This window comes from Trichomycterus rosablanca, chromosome 19 (genome assembly GCF_030014385.1).
Source record: "Trichomycterus rosablanca isolate fTriRos1 chromosome 19, fTriRos1.hap1, whole genome shotgun sequence".
NCBI classification, from domain to species: Eukaryota; Metazoa; Chordata; class Actinopteri; order Siluriformes; family Trichomycteridae; genus Trichomycterus; species Trichomycterus rosablanca.
In genome coordinates, this window is record NC_086006.1 from 20,681,927 (window position 1) to 20,704,668 (window position 22,742).

At 41.2% G+C, this 22,742-nt stretch overlaps 1 protein-coding gene across 1 annotated transcript; it reads right to left on the reverse strand.

Annotated features, from left to right (window-relative positions):
• Positions 1 to 615: 615 nt before the first annotated feature.
• tasorb (transcription activation suppressor b) lies at positions 616 to 21,936 on the reverse strand. Its single transcript, XM_063015307.1, has 23 exons — positions 21,550 to 21,936; positions 19,640 to 19,785; positions 18,279 to 18,371; positions 18,081 to 18,153; positions 17,074 to 17,165; positions 16,271 to 16,405; positions 16,067 to 16,182; positions 15,723 to 15,754; positions 15,201 to 15,306; positions 14,594 to 14,697; positions 14,350 to 14,453; positions 13,485 to 13,557; positions 12,762 to 12,836; positions 11,089 to 11,778; positions 10,689 to 10,984; positions 7,770 to 7,908; positions 6,574 to 7,388; positions 6,378 to 6,497; positions 5,483 to 5,642; positions 4,540 to 4,639; positions 3,451 to 3,629; positions 2,919 to 3,056; positions 616 to 2,794 (listed from the first exon to the last, which is right to left on the reverse strand). Exons 1-23 carry the CDS (start codon positions 21,851 to 21,853, stop codon positions 1,059 to 1,061), a joined length of 5,826 nt encoding a protein of 1,941 aa, XP_062871377.1. The 5' UTR covers positions 21,854 to 21,936; the 3' UTR covers positions 616 to 1,058.
• Positions 21,937 to 22,742: the final 806 nt, after the last annotated feature.

The window sequence follows — 22,742 nt, forward strand, 5'->3', positions numbered from 1 at the left end:
TCTGGGTCAAGCTGTTGGGCTATCTGGTGCTTTTCATTAAATCTTGTGGCTCAGCCTAAAAGTAAATGCTGTTTTTTTGTGTATGTGTTTTTATAATGTAATATGACCCAGCTAATTACTCTGTATTCTATGTTTAACAAACGCATTGGGATTCAAAAACAGAAATGCAAGGTTACATGCCTTAAACATAAATAATCAGATCACTTCATAATTCTCATTGTGATCAAGTAAATACACAGAGTCAAAAAAAAAAAGGCCTCCGTACCTTTGCCCATAACTTTGGCAAAAGTGGCGTTTGTGACTGTCCATGCGAAACGGGGCATTTTAAACATTGTTTTTAACTTGCAATTGCAAAAAAAAAGCTAAATGATGTTGAATTTGGCCATAAATACACATTTTATGGTTCAGTTTAAGTTATCAGATCGCTAAAATGAAAATGTCATCGTTTGTCAAAATGATCATTTTACAAGGTATTGCAGCTACACATTTGGTGGGCAATATAATGACATTTTTCAAAAGTTCTGGGCAAAGGTACAGAGGTTCCTTTTTTGACTCTCAATGTAGTATACATGTAAACACACCCATTGCTAGATCAACAATATAGTCAACACAGTATCATGTTTGATACAACCTTGTTTTTTTTAATCAAACCTTTGTACAACCAAGAATGTAAAAAAGCAAAAAACAAAAGCAGCTAAAATGAAGTGACTCTTTTTTTCTTTTTAAAAAAAAATATTGTCTGCATTTTGCTCCTTGTTCACAAACCGTTTTGAAAATTTTAACTAAAATGAAAACATTGAAAGGCAATTACATTTCTTGGCAATATAAATATAGTGGTATGAACGAGGTTTCAAACATCTCATTAAAGAAGAGTTATTTTAGTGACAGCATGACAATGACCACTGTCTAAATATTCAGTCCAATTTGTAGAAAACAACGTTATGTTAATTTAATTTGACATTGGATCAATGTGCTCGTGATGTTGAATATATACATTCTGTATGGCAGTAGTCTATGAATACTGACTTCTCCCCCACATCATTTGGGGATAGATCCGGTCAGTAGTAATTGTTTGGAGGACCATTAAAGCCCCAGTTAGAGGGTGCACCACCCCTCATCGGCCCTCTGAACGGTCTGGACCTCATGGGCATTGGGGGCATTCCTCTACCCCTGAAGTCAGGACCCCCACGCCACATGTTCATTGGCCTTGGCATAGGTCCCCGAGGGCTGAACGGACGGACTCCACTGTGCATGCCTGGCCGTTGTGGGCCTCCACGGCACATAGGGGGCATGTTGACTCCTTGGCGGGGTGGATGTCCTCTAGGGATGGCACCACCCCTGCCAGACATGCCCCTTCCAGTCTGGGTATGGACAGGTGTCCTAACAATTCTCTGGTTTTCAGTAAAAAAGCCTCCTGGAGTCCTGCTGCCCTGGCTGCTGGGTGTTACACTGCCTGACGTCCTGCCCATCTCTATCCCTGAGGGGGGTGCTGTGCCAGAGCTGCTTCCCTCAAACTTGCTATCCGTCGTCAATCCATCACTAGGGATGGTGTTCAAAGGAGCTGCTTCATTTTGCTCAAAAGAAGCCTTGTTTGCATCCGGGGCAAAGCTGTGCTGTGCCTCAGCTGGGGGTGGCCACTTAAACATGGGTGGCACAGGGGGTGGAGGTGGAAGAGGAGGAAAAATAGGAACATCCAGGTAGCTAGGCAAAGGTTCCATGGCTTTAGGTTGTGTATCCTGAGTGCCAGACATAGCTGGCTGACTTTCATCAGTCTGTAGCACAGACTGAGGGCAGGAAGCCACTTCTGGAACTCGGTCCTTTACGCCACTGAAGGTTTGGGATGGCGAGTGGTGAGCAGGGTTAGTAGAGAAGTTTTCTTGGTAAGACACTTGAGGCAAGGGGATAGGAGGGGGCTGGTTTAAACTCACAGGGAAATGAGGGGGCTGGTTTAAACTCAAGGGGATAGGAGGGGGCTGGTTTAAACTCACAGGGAAATGAGGGGGCTGGTTTAAACTCACGGGGATAGGAGGGGGCTGGTTTAAACTCACGGGGATAGGAGGGGGCTGGTTTAAACTCACTGGGATAGGAGGGGGCTGGTTTAAACTCAGGGGGATAGGAGGGGGCTGGTTTAAACTCACTGGGATAGGAGGGGGCTGGTTTAAACTCAGGGGGATAGGAGGAGGCTGGTTTAAAATCACGGGGATAGGAGGGGGCTGGTTTAAAATCACGGGCATAGGAGGGGGCTGGTTTAAACTCACAGGGATATGAGGGGGCTGGTTTAAACTCACTGGGATAGGAGGAGGCTGGTTTAAACTCACAGGGATAGGAGGGGGCTGGTTTAAACTCATGGTGATTGAAGGGGTCTGGCTTGAAGTCACTGGGTACTCCTGTCCTTTTGAGGTCAAGCATGCAAGTGGAGAAAAGGCAGAACTAAACGGGTAGCTAGGCGATCCCGAATAGGGACTCCACTGTGCCGAGCTTGGGAACAAGTAGCTCTGATGAGGATTTACACCAAAACTGGCCGGGTTCTCATCCCCCTCAGGTATGGGTGTTGCAGCCTGCTTACAGGCTTTATACTGTGAGATGGCTTCCTTGAGTGCACTGTAGTCTATGGGACAGGATGATGAAGGCTCCGGGTCTGGGATAGGCGGTGCAGCGGGTTGAAATTTCTCACTCTGAGGTGGAGAAGATATTGTGGTTGTCTTTTCCTCTGCCTTGCTCTCAACTTGCGCTGATGGTTCCTCATCCGAATCTAAGGACATGTCCTCTTCATCTATGCAAGCATCCATTGCCGCTAAAGAGAGGAACAATGTTATTAATATATACCTTACAAATATCATACAAAAACAATAATTTCATAAAACAAATATAATAATAAATACTTCTTGTTAGCCATTGACTGGACACTTAAAGCATACCTGAAGCTGGATAGCTGGGCAGAGTGGGCACATCAGCTTTAGTAATACTGATTAGTCTCTCAAAATCTGTCATGATGTCTTTTATGCTAGCAGTGATGACACTGTTACTTGAGAACTTGGCTACATCTGTGGATGAATCTGTGAAAGAGAAAAACAGTACGGTCAAAGAAGTGCAGGTAATCCTTAAATAATGTTTATCCAAAATGTAACCTTATATACTAATTCATCTACTAGCATTGTTAGGTAAAGCTAAATGCTAAAAAAAACTGCCATAGAATATTTGGGACAGAATATTTTCCTGACACCCAGCTGTCTGGGGGCATAATCCCAAATGTATGCTCCACCCTGTCACCCCTAACATACATTATATGGCCAACAGTATGTGGAACATCTGAGCTTGTTGACATTCTATTCTAAAACCATGCGAATAAATATAAAGTTTGGTTATTCCCTATTCAGTGCTAAATTACTCTGGTGCATGTGGTGACTGACCACGTGACTGATTTGAATGTAGAACTGTGTGTGTGTGTACCTGTGAGAAAGATAACGTGTCGTAGCTGTGTATGTTGAGCCTGTAACTTCACCAGACAGTCTGGATCTGGAGCCTGTCTTGATGGAGCATCACACTCATGGTAAGGTAAGAACTCCACCAGATGCTTCTTTTGATAAACTGTCAGCAGGTTCAACAAATCCAGAGATTTACTGTTTAACCTGTATGAGCAGAGAAAAGGTCTGAGCAGGAGAGCTTTGGCAAACAAAATCATCATTGGTAGCTACAAAACTGGCTTTGCTTTTATAAGACCTTATTCAGAGAGGTGGGGATCATTAATTAATTAAACTGTTATTTGTTTAGGGAACAGTGCCTTTACCAATATTACAAAACCAAGGCTGTTAGATGATATAATCCTGAAACTGGATTGTCAAAAACAGCAGAAATTAGGGAACATTGCATTTATAACTAATAGATTTGTCGGCTCAGTGGTTAAGGTACTAAACTAATGATTAGAAAGCTAAGCTTCAGAATCTGAAAACAGGACAGGTTGGATAGATTTGGATAAATGGATGGATGATTGGATTTGGATAGATGGGTGGATAGATGAATGGATGGATGGGTGGATTTGGATGAATGGGTGGATTTGGATGAATGGGTGGATGGATAGATGGTTGGATGGATGGATGGGTGGATTTGGATGAATGGATGGTTGGATTTGGATGAATAAATGGATGGTTGGATTTGGATGAATGGGTGGATGGATGGTTGGATGGATGGATGGTTGGATATGGATGAATGGGTGGATGGATGGTTGGATTTGGATGAATGGGTGGATGGATAGATGGTTGGATGGATGGATGGTTGGATTTGGATGAATGGGTGGATGGATAGATGGTTGGATGGATGGATGGTTGGATTTGGATGGATGGGTGGATGGATAGTTGGATCTGGATAGATGAATGGGTGGTTGGATGGATGAATAGATGGATGGATGGATAGGTGGATGGATAGGTGGATGGATAGGTGGATGGATGGATTGAACAAAAAATATAAGCAATGATAAGCAATAAGCCACCACCAAACGTAGTTTTCACATTGATTTGTTTTTAAAAAAAAGCTGGCACCCACCTGCTGAGCTCTTTTAGCTTTTTCTGAGTCTTGCAGTGTACCTTCCACTTCCATGACCCACTCTGCTCTTCCAAAAACTGTAAGAATTTCTGAAGCTTCTCTGCAAAACAAACACAGGAGCTAAAATTACACTATGATACAAAGGCTGACATGTACAAAATGAAATTAAGAACATGACTGACACCAGAGCAGGTAACAGTCGAAAGGTCACACGGTAGAAAATTTAGCTGAGAGTTGTCTAATTTAGCTGTTGAATGTCACAGGTATTTAGGTTTGTTTAATATAATGAGTTAGCAGTGGTTGTACACTTGTATGACGTCTAGTGAGAATAACTTACTTTTTCATTACTTAGTTCACTATAGTTTTCATTATTAAGTAGTGTATAAGGCATGTACAAAGTCGGATATTCTCAGATTTCCCTGTTTGTTTGAGGTTATTAGCCACGTCACGTTTATAGCAAATCTGACTTAATTTCCACTACCTCTGCCAGCTGCTCAACTCCCTTTCTGGCCAAAAAGGGCTGCAGGCTAGAACACACTGCTTACTCACTGCGACAGTGTAAGCTGTGGAAGTGTTTACAGCTTGGGGTTCAGTGTGTGCATTAAGAGGCTCCATTGAATCAGCTGACATCAGATTCTGATCTCTATCCAACGCTATCATCACATCAATAAATGGCAAGTGTGACTAAGATTATCCAGTGTCGAATACTAGGTTGGCGCAGTGGGGTCTAATACACTAGCTTGCCACTGGGTAGAGCTCAAGCTTTTGTGTTTGAAACTCAGCAGTGGTAAAGACCGAGTGTCCAACAGACACAACTGGTGATGTCTGAGAAAGAGAAGGTTGGTTTCTTTTGCTGCAAAAATGCAACTGGTGTTTGTACATAGAGCATGATGAGACAGTCTATCTTTCTCTCTCATCAGCCAGTGCAGTGTCAAGTACTCACCTAACGTGATGAAGTCAGGGTTGAGAATGGCCTCGTCTGATACAATCAGCCCTCCAGACAAAAAAAGCTCATTGTAAGTACGATTTTTCACGTCGTCTAGACTGTCCACTCCAGCAAAATACACTGTAGGTAACTTTTTTAGCGACACCAAGGCTGGAACCTGAAAATGGACATTTAGAGATTTAGTTTGATTGCGGTTGATATCTAAATGTATTCCCCTCCTGACTTGTAGGCCTGTAACGATTAAAAGATTTCAGCTGACAGCCGTAATATTTATTCTTTGCTATTGACTGTATGTCACATATACAATAATTTTTATATTATATAGCATATCAATGATACATATACTCCTGATAAAGCACTATTTAACATGGACAATTCATTCAATTTATATATACAGTACATACAGCACAATAACATTCTTCATTCTTTGCATAACCCAGCTAATTTAAAAACCTGTCTAACCTGCAATTACCTGCAGTACTCTCTTATAATCACGACTATATAATTATTAGATGATTAATAGTTGCAATGAGGCAGTTATTAGTACTAAGGAGCTACTTTTTTTCTTTTCATTATTATTGTATTCCACTCAGAAATGTGTTGAATGTAGAACAAATCAGGCAGGTAGGTGCAGTGACTATCATGACTGTTACTCAGGCAAATAAACACACCTACACCAGGCTTATAATGTTCACATTTCGGCCCTTATCACACAAAAATGAAATCATACAGTCAAATAATAATCATTTTGTGACTTGAAACAGGAATTACTGTTAGACAAAACAATTATCAAAATACCAGTTTGCAGAGCTAATCCATATGCTGCTAGGATGTTCTTAATTTCGGTACATACGAAATAATAACGATACATTAATGAAAATAAAAACAGCACCTTGTGAATATGAGAAGCTATGTCTTCATTCCTAACGATGACCATAAACTTCTGCTGACAGTTGTTTTTCAGGTAGGTCTGAGGATCGCACTCAATGTTGCCAAGGCTCTTCAAATAAGCCTAAAAACATCAGGGTGAATTAAAACATCTGGTTGAGAACACGAATAAGTAAAGATAAAAATGTCTCAGAAAATACCTTAATCTCAGTGAAAAGTTGGTTTTCCTCCTCCTCGCCTGGCTGGATGTAAAACCTGACTGCATTCATCTGCATGATCTCCACCAGCGTACACAGCACGTCTGGCTTAATCTGACCGATCACGTTATTTCCTGCAGCACCTGTCTGGGTCGGTTCAGGGGAAATCTCTGGTATCGGTGGCACACCAGTGCGTCTTGACGAGGGCAAAGCTTTGGGACTGTCAACAACATTTTCAACCTGAGAGTCTGTTTTTTTCTTGTTGACGTTGCCCATGTGAGGTTTTCTGCAAGGGGAGGGGTGTTGTTTTGGGGCAGGGGTTGGAGAAAGAGTAGAAGCAGGTGGAGTGTTGACTGGCTTATGTAGTAGCTCCTGTGAGGAGTGGAGAGGGGCAAGTGGAGAAACCGTAAGAGGTGCAGTAACAGAAGGAGTGGCAGCAATTGAAGATGAAGTTACTGGAAAAAGTGCAGCAGAAGAAAAAGGAGGACCAGCAAGAGCAGGGTTGGGATGAAAACCAGGTGGGCTAATCATGTGATTTATCTGTTCACACAGTGTGTTGACGTAACCCTGCACAGGCAAAGGTGAGACGTATTTGACGATGTACGGAGAAAAGGTGGAGCCCAACCTGTCGGGCACAGCTTCCTGATGAGGCAGAGCAGGCTGGGAAACATAGACTATTTTCTGTTTGTCCAATTGCTCCTGGATGCACGTGCAGAGTGTCTGAAACTCCTGGTCCAGGATCGAGTCCAGCGTCTTGCCTGCTGCCGGCACTGATCTGTCCGTCTCTGAAGTCCTCCCTTCATTCACAGTGCCCAGAACTGCGGTCAGAAAATGAGGGGAACAAAGAATTAATAGAAAATACTTTGCTAGCCAACGAGCACAAAAAATGTTAATGTTTGTGGTTCTAACTAGGGGTAAAAGACTGGTGGATATGTTCAGAATTAAATTACCCAGTGTCCTCCATTTGCACCAAAGTGCACCAAAGCCAATAATTTTATTATAAACAATACATTAATGGATCATATGCATTAATGACTGAAAGCACTGCAACATGAGCCAATCAGACAGTGATTCAGTCCTTTAGGTCAGTGAATGAAAAGCAAACAGCAGCAATCAACATTAATCCAAAACTGCCCAGGAGTCTTACCGCCATACAGACAGCGGTCATCTTATTAACCAAGCAAAAGTAGAGGGAGTACCTGTGGAACCTGCTCTCTGCTCTAACCGGTCATGGCAGGACTGGGCGATTTCGGCTGACCGCTGCATCTGGTGCTCGATGCTGGAAGACGGACTGCACACGTCAATGCCTTTACTGCTAATACTGCATTCCATATGATTCTATAAGAAGACAAACAGAACAGCTGATTTTAAATAAAAACCCAGTACAATGGGACAGTAGTTTGAAAATGTAAACACATTAAGAAGTTGACCCCTGCAACACGTTAAAGGACAGAGGCAAAAAAAGAGCAAAAGGTTGATAAGCAGGTGAAATGGAACATGATGGAGGATCCACCAAGGCTCAGTCAGTACATGCAATTATGGGTCGTGGTTCACCACTTCATTTCAAACTTCAGGAGAGGATTGTCTATCAGTTCATAAAATAACTCAACACAACACAGCACATTATTTAGGTCTTTTGCAATCTACAGTACATAATAGAGATGGGACGATCGATCGGCTACGAATCGGTATCGGCCGATTTTTAATCAAAATATGCTATCGGCGATCGGCGATATTTCCTAAAAGTAGCCGATCCGATCGTGTGATATATAAAGATCATGTTAAGTTAACAGCTCAGTGGATTGATCCAGACTTTGAGCTACGAAGCACCAACCATCACATCACCATTCATCAACAATCGTACAGAAACCATCGGGAAAGCTCTTACGATGTAATTTTGCTGATTGTAATATTTACTTTAAAAAGATAATTCAACCCGGTCACATCTGAGTCGATTCTATCAGCACGTTATATAAACTCCTGGTTCACTTTGGTAAATCGTGAGCGGTTCTTACTTGTGATGTAGATGAGAACAGAAAACGTTACAGAGCCAATCCGAGGCAAAAGTTTATTCATTACCAAATTCGTTAGTTCAGGATCATCTGCTGAACTTTTAGAAAACTTTTAGCTCCGAGTCTGACTCGGTTACAGATCTGTGATAATAGCAGTTTAATTAAGCTTTTTAATTAAGCTTTTTAATGTAAGAGAGTCACACAAAATGTTCTGTAGTAGCTGGTGTTTATTTAAAACCACGACATTTAATTAATAACAGTAAACACGGAGAGATAACTGAGAAGAGAAACTTACGCTTCACATAAAAACGAATCAACTCATGAATCAATGAATCACTTATAGCGATACTGTGAACAAAGCGTATCTTCTAAAGGCACAAACACACACACGCGCGCGCTGCTCCGGTTTATCTTTACTGTGAGGCTCTTTTTAAGTTTATTTACTGCTAATCCAACCCCGATCGGAATCGGCTATCAGCCGATGTCCCTGAAAGGAGATCGGAATCGGTGCCAAAAACCCCGATCGGTCCATCTCTAGTACATAATAATGTGAAAAGATTCAAGAAATCCAGAAAAATCTGTGCAGAAAAGTCTGTGTAGAGTAAGGCTTGAAACCGTTAATGAACGTGAGTGACCTTTGAGCATTTAGATGGCACTGATTAGAAACCATCATGCTACTATAAGAAATATAGCCACATGGGCTTTGGAGTAGGGATGTCCCGATCACGTTTTTTTGTTCCCGATACCGATCCCGATTATTAATTTTGATCCCGATCCGATACCGAGTCTCAAACCGATACTTGTATTTTCTAGATAAGAACTGGATAATACTGTTCACACAGTGCACACTTCAAGTACATAACAGTTATTCACATTAATCCAGTTTTACTTTAAACTTTACATTCGAAGAAAAAAAATCTGTTTAATGCAGTGATGCACTAAAAATGAACAGAAATCTGTGTAGCAGCTTAACTTGAATATAAGAAAATAAGTTACTTGAAAGCATTACAGTAAAACCTGAAATGGAAAGGCTCTTTTGTTATGAAGGAAAGCCAGTTCTTAAAGTGCTTGTATTGTGACAAGGGTTTGATGGACGTTTGTACACGAAGTGAGTGTGTTTTGACCCTTTAGGCCTTCCATAGAACATGAAACAGCGTACTTCACTCAACTGTCGGCTATTCGGTACCGTAACAGAAGTTAATAAAGTGTTCTGCTCCAGACAATATGTGAATATACCGTGTATTTATTTCTTTATTAAACGAGTGCATCACTACGTTGTTTCGTAAACCGGTGTGATCCTTGACTCGCACACCATATAAACAGTAAAATTCTACAGTAATGAACGCAGCTCTGCTACTACCGGCTCGTGAAGCGCTCGCATTACAGACGTTACACTTCACTGTTGGACTTGTTTTACCTTCCAGTTTAAACTATTTCCACACACCGGACTTGCTGACGTAAAACAAAAGATCGGGATTAAGATCGGGTTTAATAAAGCCGATTCCGATCAATTAAAAAATGCCTTGATCGGCCCCTACATCCCTACTTGGGAGTACTTTAGAAAACCGTTGTTACTTAACATTAACACAGTCCACAGTTACTGGACTAGTCATTGAAAGGTTTCTATTTCAAGATCCAACACTGCTAGGTTGCCACTGTGGGGCCTTAAGCAAGGCCCTTAACCCTTAATCGCTTGCATTGCATTCAGTCATGCTAATATGATCTTATGTTGGAAAATTATCATTATTATTAAAATATTCAGGTAACCTCCAAAAGGGGTTGTGAACCCATGGTTGAAAACAGTTGGCTTAGACTTTAGCACCTGCATCACAAATTCTGATTCACCTTATAATGCAAATAAGCCACATGTTGTTTAATGTGTATTTATGATGATTTATACAGTAATTACCAGGAGCTGCTTGAAATAAGGGGTGCTTGTTTATTATGGGCAGACAGGTGCTGCACACCACAAAACTGAACCACTGTTAGCATTGTATGTCCCGATGGTTGAGAACGAAATCCTTTGGTTTATTTGGATGTTTTTGGACTGTCATATTGGAAACATTTAAAAATGATGTGATTTGCATAAAGAATAAAAAGACAAACCTTTAAAATATCATGTATGGCTGTCTCTCCCTCAGCATGCCTGGATAGTTCACCCACTGACTCAAGTGTGAGGCAGTCCTGAACCTGCCCGTACAGTGAGGGGTCAGCATCAGAGCCAGAAGCATCAGAAACTGAGGTCTGGGCCACTTTCTTTACGGCAGTGAGAAAGAGTTTGAGCAAATTCTGTGTATCCATGATGGACGCATTCTGGCTGACATGCTTGCGGAAGTCTGTGTCACACAACCCAACACTATCCATCATCGTCAAGAGAGAACTCTGCTTATCCACCAGAGGTGCTGCGAGAGAGAAAAATTCAGTTTCATCTTCATCTTAGTAGTAAAAAAATTAATAAATCCTGCCAACACAAAAAATTGTACATTTCATGACTATACAAACTCACCTCTGCCTGGCTCTCCATTGCTCAGGTTTTCAGACTTCTGGTATTTGCTGACTCCAGCCGAGCCTTCGCCTTCAAATTTCCTTTTGTGCCCAACAGGCTCCCAGTCATCGCTGCGCTCCTGCGAGCCTCCGTCCTCTTTGCCCTGGGTGCGTTTGTGCATATGTATAAGCTGTAACAGCTTCTCCATTTTCTCCTTGTTGTACTCGCCCTGAGGTCTCTGAGCCCCGCTGCCATTGGATTGCACCAGTGTCGGCTTGGCACTGCCTGAGCTCCAGTCCGACACAGGGCTAAACTCGTCTTCCATAGCAGGGCCGTTGTCTTCCGGACCCGGTCGCAGGCACTCCATAGCCAGCTGGAAGTAAGCAGGCGTGTGGATGTATGCTTTCAGCACAGAGTCCAGGCTCTTGGGCCGTGTTACCAGGTACGGGTGGGGTCGCTCGTCGTGTCTCAGCCGGTACTCTGGCATGGAAAAGAGCCTCGTCGAGCCCTGTTCTTTCAAGCTCAGATATTCCAGAGCCTGGCTCTTCACTGCACTTGCCAGGTCTTTTGGTGGACTGGAGCGAAACTTAAATAAAGCATGGTGGAGAGCAGGAACATAGGTGTCTAGATGTGCAGTTATTGGATCTTTGGGCTCAAGCGACACCAAAGAGTCCTGTTTCAAGCTGCCCAGCTGGCACATACTGGGAGAAACTAAGGAAAGTAAAAGAGGTGAATATTTACCAATATGCAAACCATGATACTTACAGATTAGTATTAATGGTAAATTATATTATACACAGATTATATAAATTGAAAACTTAATAACTGATGAGGCAGCCCTGAAGTCAAATTATTCTTCACCATACTCGTGTATGGTCTACACTAGGAGAACAGAACCAGCCTAAATGTTCTGTTGTTTTATAGTGTCCTAATACTTTATTAGGCCACAGTCAGTGATGGCATAGTTACCTTGAAAAAGTAATCTTATTTCTGATACTGATTACTCCTTTAAAAAGTAACTTAGTTACTTTATTGATTACTTGATTTTAAAAGTAACTAAGTTAGATTACAAGTTACTTTATTAGTTACATTCAGCAGCTGCCGACAACACCCCCCGCCGCCTCAACATAAAAATGACAACCAGTTTTGCCAACTCACTTTATTGGAAGTGCATTTTTAACAGTAACAATGTATCTCCTGACATTTAAAGTTGAACTGAAAAACTATTTCCTGAAAAAAATACTTGTTTTTTTATAAAATATAAAATCTTTAGCTGACACAAACTCAAAATAGTGCCTGTATTTCCAGCTAGAAAACGCGCATCTCTCTCCTCCCTCCATTGTTTACGTTCGTGTCGCTGCGTGGTATTACACGTGAGTTGTCCTCATGCTGAAAACGTGACTTAATTGTCGCACAGGCCAGACGTCACTCCCCGAGACGCAAGAAGAAAGCAAAAATATATCTTTTTACTAAGGAAAACGCAGAGTAACTTGGATAAGTAACTTTAATCTGATTACTGGATTGGAAATAGTAACTCGTTAGATTACTTGTTACTGAAAAATGTGGTCAGATTAGAGTAACGCGTTACTAAGTAACCACAGTATATGTTATATGTATAGGTTTGTTTTCCCCTTTGACGCACACCTGTAAATCAAGTAAAACAACAAAATATAAACAAAAAGGCAAATACGTACGTAATCTAGTTGTCATTCTTGACTCTTGATAAATAAAAAGTGCGTATAATCCTCTGTCATACCTCCCCCGCCTCTCTGCGTATAAACAGAAGACAGCCATTATTAGTTTTAAGCAAACAAAAATATTAACAATATGATCAAATGGTCAAACAATAACCAAACACATAACAAAGCAATTGATGCAGCTTTTTTGTGTTGAATGCAGCAGTGAAACTAGTCATGTTGGGCCAGATTTTATTCATGTGTATGTATGCAGGATTTTTGACTCATCTAGATGAAGCAGAAAGAAACGACTGTGGCTGAAATAGGTGGCGTTTCAAACCACACTATCCTATTAAGTAGTATTTCTATGACAATACCAGTGAGTGATGCATGTTGCCCTATAAAACCCACAATGCAAAAAAAAAAAAAAAAAAAAAAAAAACTCTATGAAATTTTTGGGGGATATCCCACTTCTGCAAAGAATTTTTGGGGGATATCCCACTTCTGCAAAGAATTTTTGGGGGATATCCCACTTCTGCAAAGACTTTTCCTAGACATCATCTGGTTCACTAGTACACCAGTGTAGGAATATTATGCCTCTAATAATAATGAAAGGCTTGTTAAGTGCAGATCTCTGACAGCCTGTTATTTGTTAACAAAATTTGACTGAATTTGCATCCCTAATCCCAACAAAAAAAAACAAGAGTATGTGTCATACAGGAATATGCAGAACAAACATACCGTTAGAACTGTGTAAGTGAGACGACGCCAAGAGTAGCAGAAATCCTCGTTCTACCAGGGGCTTCACAAAAACCTGGACAAAAGCATAACTAAATATTTATTATATACATCGTAACGTGGACAGAAAATAAAACTAAGGGAACTAAATATGTCCTGTTCCTATTACTACTGATAACCTGATAGCTTTCACAATGACTGAAATATAATAAGAAGAAATAATGTAGAGCAGATGTGATGCCTTTCTTTGTCATATATTCATATGTATATATGTATTTGTTTTTCCACATATCCCAACTTTTTGGAGCACCCTGGAGCCAAGAGGATAAGGGCCTTGCTCAAGTGCCTAACAGTGCATTGCAGAGCTATAATTCAAACGCACAACTTCTGATTGATAGCCTAAAGCTCTACTCACTAGGCTACTACTGTCCTCTGCTTATCAACTGTATTGACAATAAACCAAACAACTCCTATTTAAATCATGTTTTTAACAAAAAAGCAGACAAGACACAAAGTGGTTGGCATTTATCCAGACTATTTATCAATAATAATTATCAAAATGGCTGTGTAATATCCAGCGGATTTATTAAATTTTCATTACTTATATGTTCCAATTTCTATGTTGTGATCAAGATCAAGCAATAAAGATGGTATGATAAAATGTTGACCATATAACCCAGTTCTAATGTGATGTTATCCAACCAATAATAGTAATTTATATGGAGTGTTTTGGATAAAACCCCTGGAAGTTGTTCCCCAGTGGGTTTCGCTATTGGCCGATATCAGTATTGTGATAGGAGAAGAATGGTATCAGTGCATCCCTATTAAAACATTCACAGTAGCAGGTGCACTAACAAAACCAGCTTACCGTTTTGTCCTTTTCCATTTTCTGCAGCAGGCTGGACAAGCAGCGACCCTGCTTGTTCTTAGCCATGACATTAAACAGGCTGCAGTACATCCCGCATTTCATTGCTGCCGTAGAGAATAATAGTAAATAATCAGAACCTTTCCCAACATGAACATACGGCCAAAACCATGCACACATTGTCTTTACATAGTATCAGCTCAAATCGTTTCTTGTTTAATGCAAAGCACATTGTTGTTTTTTTTACCCTCTTGTGTTCCACTGTATGTATCCCATGAAAGAAGCGTAGCAGGAATTTTCCTCTTCACCTGATCAATATGCATTGCCACACTGATATCAATTTTATCAGGACTGGAAAAAAGCACAAAAAAGAGCAATTTAGTAAATCTTATCTTTGGACAAATAGTGCAAAATTGTTTATGAGGGTCAGAGATCACAGTCAGGGGCAAAGGGTACTCTGTGCCGAATACACCATTTCTACTAGTGGTTTTTTTTTGTATTGTACCTGTCTACTTGTTATTAAGACAAAGACAAAAGCAAGATGTTTAAGGAGACAAAGATCGAGATCACTCCCAGATTACAGCAGGGTTGGTGACCGAGATTTAAACACGAGTTTGAAAACTAGGCAGTGATGTGCTAGCGCATTAGACCGCTGCGCCACCTGAGCACCCAATTCATAGATTTTTAGGCAGTAACAAAATAAAACATGGCACATGTTTAAAGCTCTAACAGCTAGTTGTTCTCAAATGACTATTTATGCAACACCTCTAATATCAAAGTGTGTGAAATCAGTATAATTTACCTAAGCTGTACCATGTGATACCATACAAAAATACAAAAAAAGTGTCACTTACAGTTTGAAAGGCAGAATGGGGCTACTGGCTGAGCGAATGCAAACGTGATAAAGCTCTTCTCCCTTGTTAACTAGAGGACCACTCCACACCGTATACCTTCGGCGTCCTACCAAGCACAATATACCAGTTAGTGAGATTCATTAAGAAAAGCATGATATAATCATTTTCCTCAAATAACATAAGCTATTGCTATTGACTACACAAACACATAGACATTAGTGCATTATCTGTGCATACATATACCTGCTGCAAAATGCGCATTTACATTGGTGGCAGCATAGAAATATTTTCCGACAATGTTAGCAGCAGTCTGAGCAAACTGACTTCCTTCAAATATACACTACATGGCCAAAATTATATGGACATCTGACCATTAGATGGTTAGATGTCTCATTACGGAACCATTGTAATATGTAATAATATGTAGCTGTATAGCAGTATCGTTTCCCAATGTAAATACTTATTATAAGAGTGAGACTTCCAGACTAGATATTATGGACCATACATATATAAATGACTGACCTCGATGCCCTTCATACACAGAACTGCTTAACCTGAAAAAAAATGAGAAAGAATGTGACTGTGAGTATATGAGCACACATGGGTATAACAGTGTATTTCTCTAACCCACCGCCTCTAAGGCCTGGTTTTGAGTGTCAGTGTTGCCACTGGTCAGGTCAGGTGCTTTATAGACAAAATTGCTCATGTATGATTAAGGGAAAGCCAAACTGGTGTAGGAGTATGTATGCTAGTCTGTGGTTCTCCTCAGTCAACGTGGACGTAATGCAGGAAGGGGCGGTTGACCATCCAATTGGGTTGGTGGGGTGGGAATCAGCAGGTCTAAATATTTTTTTTAAATTGTGTACCTGTGAGCACCCGTGGATGACTCCTTGCCTTTAAACTGAAACGACACCAACGCATATGGACAAACGTGCCTGGGCCGGGACCTCGGCTCATCAAACGCAAACTCGTAAAAGTATTGCTGCAGACAGGAAGTAAACAAATAACATTACAGCATGTAGCAAACGAAAGCATATGGTACGAAGCCAGCACCAACCAACACTCATTACCTGAGTGAGCTCAAAGGCCCGATACGACAATAATGAGGTCACTTTGCTGGCGTTCTTGTGAATATGGCACTCAAACTTAAGAGAAGGATCCAGATTACCCTTAGGCATATTTTCAAACAAAGTCTTAGATTTACCCTGCAGGACAGAATTAAAGAGTTATGAGCAATATGGAAAAAAAATATATACATACTGTTATTGTAATATTAATTTGAAAAGTAAGGTTGTGTTTATTCTTGTAGATTGGTTTCCTTGGTCCAGACCAACCAAGAAAATGTTACATTGTTACATTATAGTCCTGGTTTTCCTAGCGTTCACAAAAAAAAAGAAAAAAGAAAAAGGTGATGCATGATGCATTTTGCGAGTGAGTCACCCAAACAATGCAACACGCTGGGCTTAATGCACTTATCGGGTCATGTATACCTGGTGGTACTTTTGGAAACAAAGCAAGAGATGGTAATATGGATAAAAAAGAAAAAAAATCTCCACGGAACATTTATTTTTATAATTGTTTTCAACACACTCTGTTCTCTCATGGCAAGTTCAGTGTCGCATCATCACGTCATGTGTTTGGTTCGTTTAGATGCTGCACCAGAATTCCTTTAAAAACGGGCTGAGACCCCCAGCTCAAGCGATCTTTGAAAGGAAGCATTTGGAAAAAAAAAACGTTAACACTTACAGTGAACAAACACACCAGGGTTCAATTCAATCAACCCAAAGCTGACAAGTATAAACACAACCCAAAATATAGAAATCAAAAAATACATTACATACTGGTATAAAAACATAATAAAAATAAGTATTACCTTCATAACTTTAAATATAATGATCTCCCCAGAAGCGCCTGCTTCAAACGGATTTATTTGCAACAAATCCGAATATTTTGAAAGATAGACCCCTGTAACGAGAGAGGGGAAAAAAGCAGATTAGCTTTGAGATAACAAACCTGCATGCTAGAGTCTGATAACATTCCATGTACACATTTTTCACATTTTTGTAAAGTACAGCACATCCTATTTACTCAGATCGTCAGATCTTATTTATTTATTTTTGAGATTTAACATGTTTGCACATGTCCATGCAATATATGGCATTTCAGTTCATATGTAGATTTTCATTTTCTGCTCTCACGCTGTGCCCTGGTACCCACGAGTTATATTTTCAGTCATTAATTTTTTGATTGTGCTTTGTATTTAATGTATGTGATCTATGCGTTGCTAGTGTATGGAGATGTGACTTTGAGCCTGTGCATATTAGGCTTTTGCGTTTTTGTGTTGTTTCTGCTTAGTTCAGGGCTTCAGTATAACTGGAGCTGAGGAGGGGTATGTTTGTTATTTTTGCTGCTGTCATTTGGTTTACTGTTTTGGATCCATCTGTGTATAGTAGGATAAGTATTTTTCCCTGACTTTAAATCTGGGCTATTGTGATTGGGTTCAGTTTTTGGTCAGACTCCAAAGGGTTGAACTGCATTTAGCTTATTACAGGAATTGAGAACCATAATGGGTGGATTGATTTATAGACTGGGTTTTGGGGACTGCTTATGATTGTTTATTGTAAAGCAAGTTTCAGTTTTCTGAGTCTAAGGGGGGTTCCTGTGCTACTGCGTAGAGGCTTAGATTGGGGGAGGTGCAGTACGCCCCCAGTGCCAATCTGATACCCAGGTGATGGACTGTGTTCATGCAGTTAAGGTAAGACTTTCAGGCTGATCCATAACTGAAGCAACCATAATCCTGTTTTATTCATTTACTCAGATCACAATAGTTTGCATTATATCCATCTTCTATGCTATCCATAATCGTAAACCAGCAGTTACCTTTAACAGGGTTTCCTAAATTGCTAATGCGTGCATGTCCCGCTGACAGACCTTTTTCACAGATCCAGTGAGTCTGAAAAAAAAGAATCACACAAAAAAATCTCATTACTGACTTATGAAGACCACGCTTTTTTCTATCAGGTGGATTTAGCAATTATTGAATTGTTACATAAACGTGAAAACACTCTGGTTTCTCACCTTATTAGGATCAGGCATCAGAAAAGCATACGAATCCGTTAGTTCAGCATCGCCTCGCCCGGCCTGTTTGAGTTCTCTTTTCTTCTCAACAAACTGCAAACACAAACAACAAATGCACCTTAAAAACCCGTCTAGATAGAAGAGACGATTCGTGATGCAAGAGCATGACAGAAATAGTACGGGCAGCTTGGCTTCACTCAAGCCTTGCTTAATTTAGCCTGTGATGACCTGAAATTAGCCTGGCATTTGTCAGTCAGAGGTCAAACATGAAAACATAACCTAACACTACAAAGAAGCCCAAATCAATGTTAGACACATTTAAGATATTTTTAATTACTGAAAAAACAGAGGGTGGTGATGACAGTGTGGTGGAAAATGTTATATTTTATTAATGAACATATATTCTTGATAGAATAGCATGACTAATAATCACGAGTGTTACTGCTTGAAACTTTAGGTTGAGTTCAAGACATGCTGGCCTTGGTGGACACACTGTATCAAGCACATACGCCAGTCTTTCCAACAATCAAGTTGGGGGCTGGGGGGGTAGGCAGCCACCTTTCTCTTCCGTAAAGCTGTGTGAGTGTATATATGATAAGATTGGTCCTCAGCTGAGTAATTAATTGATTATTTTGCTTCTACCATTGCTCCAGTTGTCTGTGTCAATCTTTTGAGGTGTGTATGACAATTCAGCTTGCATATATAAAGTGAAAAGCATTTTGACTAGGACTCCTAATTACCAAAATCAAATCTAAAACTTGTCACATGGAGACAGACAAGATTTAATCACAAGAACCAACATCTGGAGAACATCTTTTGAAGAGTCTGAAAGCAAGCATATGTTACATTCAATGCATTTTTAACAAAAACATCTCTCTACACGTTTTTAGGTGGTGTGTCCAAATACAGTTGCTCTTAAACAAGGGGGTCAGGTTTAAGCTGGACAGGTGAAACTGACAAGAAAAATGCAGTATGCCACTAAAACACACATTTTTTTTGGTGCAGTAAGTCACATGACAACTGTGATCTAAATTACTGGCTCAAATTTAATTAGGCAAGACAAATGTGCCAACTGTTGTGCATCCTGTTGACAAAAATAAAAGCTAATCCTAACCATTCTCTCCAGTTTGTTTATCTCTTTGATAAAATCTCTTGAAACACCTACAGTATTGTTTAGCTTTAAATAAGCTGTTTATATTTACCACATGTACACTACACACAAAACAACACACCTGCCTGCTGTCTTATAAATCCTAGTACCCACACACTTCTAGTGCAAGCTTTTCCCCCCAAGGTTCTCCAGATGTGTATTCTTATTACAAAATCAAGTCTAGTGTACGTGCAAATAGGCCCAGTCGTACCTCTTTCTCCAGCAGTTCATTGTGAATGAGATATGCTTTAGTGTAGGTAAAAGATCCTCGAGACGATGCATCCAGGTATGATGACGAGAGGATCTTCATGAGCTCCTCATACTCTCGTGAATCCAGAGCTAAAGGCTGTAGCAAGCCTGCAGAATTAGAACAGAGATAAGTGTTACTAGAGTGCTCATATGTGACATTTCAAAATCAAGAATGTTGGTACAATAAGATCATGAAGTATAACAGTCAAAACAGACAGTCCAAAGACACAGTGATTTAAATGCTGGTAAACAATTCAGAAGTGACCGGGTGTGTATGTGTACATATACTGTAAGTGCTCAGGTGGGGCAGCAGTCTATTATGTTAGCCCAGGTTTGAATCTGGGTCTGAATCTCAACGGTGCTATTGGTCGAAGCCCTGTGATGAATTGGTGACTTTTCCAGGGCATTTCTGCCTTGTGCCCAGTGTTTCCCAGTTAAACCGGACCCAGTGCAACCCTAACAAAGATAAATAAAAAATGACAATATACTGTATAGCTATCTTTAAAACAATATATACACAGTATAATTATTTTCACAGTCACTGTCAATGAGTAGTACGGCACGTTGTCGCTGTGTACGCTCTTTCACCTCCCAAAAATAAAAAACTAGGCGGACTGTTCTCTAAATCTCCCCTAGCTGACTGAGTAAATGGGGGTGGATGTTGCCCTGCAATTAATTAGCACCTTGACTTGGGTTATTCCTGCCTGTCACTCGAGATTTAGTAACATTATTTGATTACTGAGCCGTGCAATTTATTGATTGCCAAATAAATGTACATCTATAAAAGCCCCTCATGTTAAAACATGGGGACAGTAGTAGCCTAGTGGGTAACACTGTGGGTCTGAATCCCGGCCCTGCCATGTAGCCACCGTATGAACCCTTGAGCAAGACCTTTTAACCCTCTCGGCTCCGGGGGCCGCTGCGCTCCGAGCCCGGCTTCCGAACAAGCCGAGATATGCAAATAAATAATTTAATTGTACTGTACACAAGTCTTCCATCTGCTATAGATTATCCATATCCTTTCATGTCAGTTTTTCCCTTGTAGCACAACAGGAAGGTCGGGTGCTGTGCAGCTGCTGGGCCCTGGGTTTGTGCCAGTAAGTGTTTTATAATAATCTAATTGAAACTGCCTGCAAGTTTGAGTACTTAAATGAACGGATGGGTGTGTTGCCCCATGATACATGAATTATTGTTCTTAATAAATGGCAACTATGTGCCAATATGGAAGAGAAGTCAAACCTGTGTGGCATGTGTGATGAAAATACTATGATGAAAATGCACAATTGCACTTGGATTAGAATTTATGGGGCTTTTTAGGTGGAATGGGGGTAATATTGAGAACTGATACTGAGATGAACTGAGTATGTGTTATGATGTGTAGCTACATTACATTGGCAGTGCCAGTGGTGGGTGTGGAGTGGGACCTTTGTGTGTGTGTGTGTGTGTGTGTGTGTGTGTGTGTGTGTGTGTGTGTGTGTTCACTAGTGGCAACACTGTTGCTTTAGCTACCGATAAAGCTAACAAACACTCAAGTAGCAATTTTATACACAAATTACAGCATGAAGTATCGTACTGGGAAACACTAAAGCTACTGGAAATAAGCAAGCACATACAAGTGCAGGTGTAAAACAGAGTCTAGTGCCAGTGTTATTGTTGTACACTTAGCTAAGCCAGGCTAATTTGCGTGTACGGGCTAAACAGTTAGCTAGAACTACAGCTGCAAAACAAACACTTGAGCTCCAGGTGAGCGGCCGAATGCAGTGCCAGTGGGCAGTGAGGTTATAGCCAGTGTGTGGGTTACTATGGTTCTAAACATGCATGCGTGCACAGGGAGCAGTGGGCTCTGAGGAATGCCCGTGTGGATGAGCAAACCTCTGCGCTCTTTATTCTTGCGCGGAATGTGGAAGCCTTTGCGCGACCACTCCTCAGCGGCGGATCTGTGCAGGGGAACCGGAGAAGCGGCGCAGTTCCTCAGCTCTGACAGCCCGCTCCTCCGCCGCTCGCACGGATCCGCTTCAGGCGTCGGTTCTTCCTCGCATCCAGCAGCCTGATCGCCATTTTGCTCGGATGTAGTGGCGCTAGAGGTTGACGACTGCTCGCAGCTGTCCGGACACGACGCTCCTGGCTGGACGGCGTCCCGTTCGAATTTTCTGTCCTCGTTGAGATTGCAGGCCATTTTTGGAACGGCCACCGATCGCCTAGTCGACTGTGCGATGAAGTTGGTTTTAGTGCCGCTTCACCTAGAAACGATCCTTCTCAACCAGCCTCCGCCATTATGCTTCTGACGTGCAGCTTCCCCTGCGCTCTGCTAATACTAGCGTCACCTCTGTTTACATTCAGCCGAGCGCCGCCTGCAGGACAACACGGGTCACTGCACCCAGCCTGCACATCTCAGCTAAACCACACCGTTAGTACCGTCCAAAGGTTATTTACTTTGAAGGTGGAGGTTCTTAAAGTGGGGTCCGGGCAGTGGAGTAACTAGGAGCTCATGGACCCCAGTGCAAAAAAAAATGTTGGGCCCCCTCAACAAATATCAGTGTTTGCTATATATTTTCTGTTTGGCTTGCCATAATACATGCATAATACGTGCAGCCAATATGGGGTGGGTGGTTGAGTTCATGTCTTGGAGGGCCCCCCCCTGACATGGGCCCCCCTGCACCCCCTGTAGTTACGCCACTGGGTCCGGGGACCCCTGGGGTGGTCCTTTTCGTGATGTTAGGGGTTCCGCAGTTATTTTCCTCTGAAGCCGAGTCAGTCTTAAAATGAGCCAAAAGAAGTATGATATGTGAACCGAAGTAGGCCAGTTGTAGCCTAGCGGTTTAGGTGCTGGATTAGTAATCAAACGGTCACTGGTTCAAGCCTCACCACTGCCAGGTTGCTGCTGTTGGGCCCTTAAGCAAGGCCCTTAACCCTCAATTGCTCAGAATGTGTACTGTCACGGTACTGTAAGTCGCATTGGATTGTTTGTTTATTAGGATTTTAACATCATGTTTTACACTTTGGTTACATTCAAGACAGGAACAGTAGTTACTCATTAGACAAGGTTCATCAGTTCACAAGGTTAT